The sequence below is a fragment of the Triplophysa rosa genome, linkage group LG18 (assembly GCF_024868665.1).
Source record: "Triplophysa rosa linkage group LG18, Trosa_1v2, whole genome shotgun sequence".
Classification (NCBI taxonomy): Eukaryota; Metazoa; Chordata; class Actinopteri; order Cypriniformes; family Nemacheilidae; genus Triplophysa; species Triplophysa rosa.
Genome location: NC_079907.1, coordinates 14,353,579 through 14,361,249, shown reverse-complemented (window position 1 = coordinate 14,361,249; position 7,671 = coordinate 14,353,579). Strand labels below are relative to the sequence as shown.

The 7,671-nt window shown below is 38.3% G+C and overlaps 1 protein-coding gene across 1 annotated transcript; it reads right to left on the bottom strand.

Moving 5' to 3' along the window:
• Positions 1–1,733: 1,733 nt before the first annotated feature.
• Positions 1,734–7,440, bottom strand: LOC130569537 (interferon-induced protein with tetratricopeptide repeats 5-like). Its single transcript, XM_057359238.1, has 5 exons — positions 7,437–7,440; positions 7,274–7,326; positions 5,448–6,743; positions 2,457–2,582; positions 1,734–1,808 (listed from the first exon to the last, which is right to left on the bottom strand). The coding sequence occupies exons 1-5, from the start codon at positions 7,438–7,440 to the stop codon at positions 1,734–1,736; spliced, it is 1,554 nt and encodes a 517-aa protein (XP_057215221.1).
• Positions 7,441–7,671: the final 231 nt, after the last annotated feature.

The following is a 7,671-nucleotide window of genomic DNA, read 5'->3' as shown; positions in this document are numbered from 1 at the left end:
TTGAGACAGAACGCTGCCCTAGCCCAGTGCTGGCCATCTCACCGACTTTATGCTTTTCCCCATACAGCCCTGCAGCCACAGGTGATCAACAGGATTGGGGAAGACAATTACACAGTGCTACTGGTCACCCTCACTGGCCGAACCGCTGTCGGCAGCCCCGTGGCGGATTCTGCTGAGGAAAGACCTGCTCTCCCAGGCGAAGGGAACAATCTGGCAGTCTGCCGATCTCGAAGCAAAGATTAATAATAATACCTTTATTTAAACAGGTAAGTCAGTTGAGAACCAGTTCTCATTTACAATGACGACCTGACCAAGAGGCAGCATAAGGAGCAGGTACAGTAGAATAGAAAGAATAGAATTATCCAGATGGATCGTGGATGCCGTCATGGCGTCTTACCAATCCCTTAGCTTACCATGTCCGTTAGGGGTGAAAGCCCACTCTACAAGAGGTATGGCTTCCTCCTGGGTATGGTCTACGGGGGTATCTATTTCTGACATTTGTGCGGCAGCGGCCGGCTGGTCCACCGCCCACCTTCACTAGATTTTACAGTTTGAATGTGCCTGCCCTGCAAACGTACGTCTTATTTGTCTGATCTGGGCATGACCACCGAATGTTATGAGTGTGCTCATCTTTTTCGGTTATTCTATTGTGTTTCCGTGCTTGCACATATGGTGAGCTCCGGTGAGCCCGAGCTCCTGCTGCCGGACTTTAACGGGCCCTTACAAGTGCCGGTCTCTGGTTTGCACACATTCTTAAGTCCGTCGTAGAACGGTGTGATGGGATATGATTCCCATAGCGTTTGCAAAGCAATGCAAGTGAACCGTATCGAAAGGGAATGATAAGGTTACTCACGTAACCACGGTTCCCTGAGATAACGGGAACGAGCACTGCATAGCGAGCCATCCCACATGCCACACAGCAAGTTTTTTACATCGTACTTCAGTCGAAAATGGTACTGAACGGCGTCCGAGCGGCACCGCCCAAAATGGTCATTGGTCTACGATTTACACAGACGTTAACCAATCCCATAAGGAAATGTAGCATATGACACATATGTCCCTATATCGCAAGTGAAGCTGTCATACAGTTAGAGCCATAAATATTTGGACAGAGGCACATTTTTTGTTATTTTAGCTGTGTATCAATATGTTTTCGAGTTACAGTTTTATAATAGATATTGTCTTAAAGTGCACACTCTCAGCTTTATTTAGAGTGTATTCACATCCAGATTAGCTGAAGGATTTAGGGGCGCTTCATATTAAAGAGCTGTAATTCCTAAATCCTTCAGCTAATCTGGATGTGAATACACTCTAAATAAAGATGAGAGTGTGCACTTTAAGACAATATCTATTATAAAACTGTAACTCGAAAACATATTGATACACAGCTGAAATAACAAAAAATGTGCCTCTGTCCAAATATTTATGGCCCTAACTGTATATGTTGAATATATTAATATCACATATATACTGTATATATATGTGCCCCATTTTTGTGCATTGTATTAATTCCAAAAACAAGTTAAGAACATGAATGTTGAGTGTTTTAGCTTTCATAGTTTTTGATGGTTGGTTTAATATTAATGTAATACAAAGGTAGTAAAAATTGCAGACATGCAAAAACGCATTTCCCATGGGCCCTGTGCATGTTAACAGAACTTTCTCCTACAGTACCTGTAGCTTGTTCTCTTGTTGCTACCTGGCTTCCTCGTGCTTCTTAACTCTCCATCCCTTCACTGCAGCCCCCTTCTGAACCCCTCCTGACCCTCTATCCTAAAGAGAGCAGCAGAGTCTGCATCAAACTCATCCTTCATACATCACCAACATGGTCATTAAATGCTTCTTATTCCGATGTTGGGGGAGAGAAGGCCTATTAGACACTTTCTTGCTGCTGAAACAGTGTATCCAATGCTTTTTAATGCGCTCAATTAAACAAATACTTCAACAGCCTGAAGTATTTTCTTATGAATAATGTCAAGTTCTGAGTGTAACGTACTAGAAATGATCCACTCAAGTGAAATTTTTATTGGCCTACATATTCTTTCTGACAGGACAAAAGATGATGTGAGCGCATCATATTTTACAATTGATCTTGTGATGGGGAAGGCAAAACAATATTTTAAATAATTTATTTTCAACAATACATGTATACATACAGTTCCATATTTTCTTGGAGTTAGACATATTTTAAACATATTTTTTTTTAACAAATACAGAGCCCAAATGTAAGATTTTAAAAATAGATTTAAAATATGTATGGCTTCATTTCACAAGATATATGGTAGTGCCAGTATAATTATAAAAAGGTATATTGTATTCTGACAAACAGAAAAAGAACTTTAAGGCAGAACTAAATTATGGTTTCCTCTGCACAAATGTTATTTTACAATAATCTTAATGAGTATATACAGTAACTGTAAAATTGGTGCAAGTAATTGAAGCAAATGTCACATTACATAATGATACAATGCTGATAAAGTGTCATTATACTGTATGGACAGCCTGAGAGCACAGAGATTTGTAAGATACTCATGATTGTCTACATTACTCAAAGCTTCCTCATAGCACGCAATGGCTTGATGCTTAATATGCATTGTAAGTTCGGGCAAATCCTTCCTTCCAATTTAAGCTGTTCATCCAGCCTATTGAGAACATCAGGTACATCAATGTCATCTTTTATCAGAGCCCAGTTGAAGTGACATTCCAGCTGGTGAAGTTTTGATTTCAAAACTATATCATGATCCATACTGCTAAAGAATTAGAAATTATTATCACATTTTCATAATTATGTAAAAATCTTTTTGTAGAAACTATAAACTTTACTATTAAATTATTTGTTCTTAAGTGATATAAAATTTACCTCAAGGTGGAAATAGAGAGGAGAAAGAATTCAAAAATATTTATTAGAAAGAGATATCTTTCACGTTTTAATTCCTGGAAAATGTTTGGTCCATTTGATAAACAAGCTCCTGCAGAATTTACATTACAAACGAGCTCTCTTTTACAATCACGTCTGTCCTCTTATTTATCCTAAGAGCGTTTGTAATTAAAATCTTAAATGTTCAGCTTTAAAATTATATCATAAATAATTTGGATAGATTATACTCAAACACTTCATCTTGGTCGGAGTCTGTATGATGTTGTTTGATGGGGAAGATGGTGCATCGGTGCTGCTTTAATATTCTCTCCCAGAGATGGGAGGGTCAAAGTCAGAATGGAAACTGAAACCATGGCAGAAGAGAGAGAGAGAGTTGCTTTTTCTCAGAAGTGTTAACTGATGCCTAGTCTCGCGTAGCCATACCTTATTTTTCTTCTTCATTTATTTATAAAGCACAATTTAATACAACTGTTGTTGTCCAATGTGCTGTAAAAGGATATACAAAAATACACATCCAACATGTCTCCACTACACATCCAATATACTGTATATCTAATACACATCCAATGTCTATCTCAACCTCCAGATTTATTAAAAGCCTGAGTTAATAGATAAGTTTTTAACAAGAATTGAAAACTAGACATAGACGGAGCTGATCTAATGTTCCCTGCAGGTTCCAAAGTTTTGGAGCCGCAACCGAAAAGGCGCGATCGCCCTTCAGTTTTAATCTAGATCTGAGAACTCCTAATAGTAAATGATCAGAAGACCTCAAAGACCTAGCCGATGTATGACGTTTCAGTAGCACATCAAGATACATTGGTGCCCGACCATTTAAGGATTTAAAAACAAATAGTAAAAATTTGTATTCTATATGGAAACGAACGGCAACCATTGAAGAGAGGACAGAATCGGTGGGATGTGTTCATGCTTGCGTTTGCCTGTTAGCAGCCTAGCCGCTGCATTCTGCACTAGAGCTGTAATCGGGCCTTAAAAGTTAGGCCCGACAGAATTCGGCCCGAGCCCGACAAGTACATTTTGATTGACAGCTTTTTAAAAGCCCGAACCCGTTTACAGCCCGACATTAGGATATTCAAATGTGCGCACGCACACAGCTTTTGTCAAGAATGCGTCATTTATACATGTTTTAACATAATTTATTAATGACTAACATAGGCTATAGGCCACTTGGAAGTTGGAACAAAGAAAAAAAATAAGTCCTCTGTAACATCATAACATCTCACATATCCCACTGGCTCATTATTCTCATTATGCACATTGTCAAAACTTTTCCTCACCTCAGACTTTGCTTTAGTTGCTGGTGCAACCAAAACGTAATCGTCAGAGGCAAGCCTCTGTTTCACCTCCTCAGCATCCATTTTCGCATCTTTCTCGCACTAATCGGAACGCAACACATGACCGCTCATTTAACCTCGCAAGCCTGAGCCTGGCCCAAGCCCGTGTAAAATGATAGAAGTTAAGCCCGAACCCGACCGAAATCGTCGGGTCACGTCGGGTTCGGGCAAAGATCTTCAGCTCTATTCTGCACGGCCTGTAAACGCACCAAGGCTGTCTGGCTAACTCCCATGTATAGAGTGTTACAGTAATCGGGTCACGAAAAATGAATCACATTCGTTAACACATTAACGTTGACAGCCCTACTATATATACAAGCTTTCCATTGTTGTGTGGTTTGTTAGGGCAGGACAATATTTGGCCAAGATGCAACTATTTTAAAATCTGGAATCTGAGGGTGCAAACATTTTTTTTTTATTGAGAAAATTAATAGATTACAGTTCGTGACAATGTCACGAATTCCGTGAGACTGTGTTGACCCACGTCTCTTGCCCATTTATTCTAGTAGAATAGAACCTGTGCCCTTTTAGGCAGTTAAGGGTGTGTAGTGTTCCCTGGAAATAAACCCCAGAGTGGCGTAGTCTATCCTTTCATCTAGAGAATTGTTCTGTCATATCTTACCACTTCGCCACATTCAAATATATTGTTAAAAGAACGCTTTACAAATACAAATGAGTGTGGGTGCATAGATTTCAGAACCAATATGCACAATCCCTTAAGTCGTTTTTCACAACACTAGTTCTGAACAACAAGATAGTCAAAGCTAAATAAATATATGACGAAAAATAGTAATTGCAAAGTAATTTTAAATTATTACAAAACGCAAAGACATCAGATCATACTTGACATTACACCTCGTTAATAAATATTTTCCCAAGGTAATTATTTAGCTTGACAAAAAACGATATTAAACGTTATACTTTATTAGTTAAGATATAGAAATAATGGCTGTACAGTACTTGCAGTAAACTGAATAAACACCTTAAGTGTTACCACAGTCAATACATTTAAATGGCTATAGCTATAGCTGTATTTGCCTTAAGTCTTTCTTGGAAAATCAATCCGCAATTATAATAACTGCAGTAATTTCCAATAATTCACATTTTACAATCTGTAAAATGTAATAAATGTACATTTTGTAGTACTATTCCTCATTGCATGTAGATTCTAGAAGATGTACACAGTTCTCTGAAGTGGATTGATTCCCACCTTTTACCTGCTCTATGATTTCTAGTATGCCTAAAGCCCACGTGTCATTTACGTTTTTAGATAAATGCTTATCGGCAATCTTCCTCAGATTCATAGCACTCTTAATGCCGTATCGCGTGTCAGGTGCCATTTTTAAACATTTCATGTAGTAATTGACAGCCATTGTTTCACACTTTTTTCTGTATTCCTGGAACCCCCCGTAATGCAAGTAAACTGCCTGCCGATCTTCAGTCTTGTCTTCAGCTGTGGACAAGGCTGTCTGAAACACTTCATCAGCCCGCTCGATTTGCCCATCCTCACCGTAGAGAAATGCCAGGTCTGTCATTGCAAATATGAAGCCACTCTTCAGGGTGATAGCCTTCTCAAGGTGAGATATGCATAACTGAAGAAATTTCTGACTGTCACTCAGCGAGCAAAATTCTTGTTTTTTCTTTTTGTAGCACAGAGCTAACTGATGGTGTATAAATCCTGAATTCGGAGTCACCTCCAAAGCTCTTTTCAACAGGCCAATAGACCTGTCTACAGATTGCCCATAGTTTCTCATATATTTCCCCACATATCGAATCACATATGGACTATCTGGGGACTTATCAAGAGCCCTTTCCACCAGATCCTCTGCTTCATCAAACAGCTTAAACTCAGCAAGTTTCAGAGCTAAAAGAAGCTTCAGTTCATCATTATCTGGGTTCGTTTCTATCGCTCGTCTGAGTTGTTGAATTGCAGATGAATCCTCTGGACTAGTGCATTTAGTTTCTATTCTACATAGTACAATGGCATAACCAGCATTCCACTCACCTCTTTCTGGCTCTAGCTCTAACGCCTTTCTGAAACACTCTATAGCTCTATTATAGTATTTACGTGAAAATTTAAACAAGGCCCATGCCTTCTCACCGATTACATGAGGATGGACATCAAAAGTAGAGACAGGTTGTTTTTGTTCCTTAATCTCCTTCAGTTTGTCCAGGTAACTTTTGCATTCAGCATACTGCTTCATGTGAAAGTGTAACCAAGCGAAATTTCCATAAGTAACAATGAGTCTCTCGTCGCAGTTGTCCCCATAACAATCTTTAGTGCGCTCCACAGATTTCTTCAGGTTTGTTAGGGCTTCTTCATTAGAACCCAAGAGATACTTGACGTATGCCAAAGAGTTGTGTGTGCGTGCAATCCCAGCTTTCTGACCCAGATATAAATCAAGATTATCCTCTAGTTTAATTAAATGATCAGTGATATTTGTATCTTCTTTTTTCATTTTCAATGTGAAGTGACATTCCAGCTCTGTCAGTTCTGTATTGAGAAGTTTATCCTATGTACAAATGCAATAAAAAGTTATACATTTATTTATTCTATGGGGAAGATGACCCCATATATAAAATGTGCATGTATACTTACAACATATTTATTTATTACTATAGTGAAAATGAATTAAAACATTTGCTAAATGTAGTTACAAGACAAAGACAACCATGAAACGCAGGTAAAATTACCCCCTACCTGGGAAAAAAACATCTGGGCTGAGTTTCCCGGTAACGATGGATCTTAGCACTTAAGAGCGTTTTCTACAAGCCACTTTGTGAACGTTTGTCATCGTTTCACGTGTGTTTCCCAAAAATGCACGTAACACGACTGCACGTAGCAGTATTACTTACGAGTCGCTATCTGTTGGTCAGGTGCTGAAATGTCACCTTATACAATGGCTCGTTTTTGTAGCACGTGCTTGTTTTCTAAATTTTTAGGCTAATTATTTTCACCCAATGTGCATGTGGTAGGTGAAAATTGTTTAATGTTGTTTAACATATTTATATATATTATATATATATTTGCAACGTGTAATACCTTTTCTATGTGTAGATAGGACTTATCTAATTTTGCAATGAGTTTTGCACGTTCTAGGGAAAATAAAAAGTTAAAATCATATTTCTTGAACCACTTTTGGGTGGTGTGGAGGTGGCAATTTCAAGTTAATTTTTTATTAGGGCCTATGTATTATCTAGCTTACCCATTTCTAGGTCCAAACTAAATTTTATTGTACACATACATTACCAGCACTTTATTAATAATAAGCACAAAGTTTGGGCATTATGAATGTGAACCTCTCAACTAGATAACGATAAAGCGAAGAGCTAATCAATACAATTTCTCAGCAAATCAGGCATTCAGTTTCTTTAAGTATTGCCTCCTGCAGTTGTTGGAACATATGATAGGCAGTGTGTGATATATAAGCTTTGTAACTG

Bases quoted from the DNA above. Each gene is read 5' to 3' on its own strand.
- LOC130569537 (XM_057359238.1), bottom strand. The intron at 6,744-7,273 runs GTATTACACGTT...ATTTGTACATAG, and splicing joins CCTATCTACACATAGAAAAG to GATAAACTTCTCAATACAGA. The intron at 2,583-5,447 runs GTAAAAGGTGGG...ATGCATATTAAG, and splicing joins TACTAGAAATCATAGAGCAG to CATCAAGCCATTGCGTGCTA.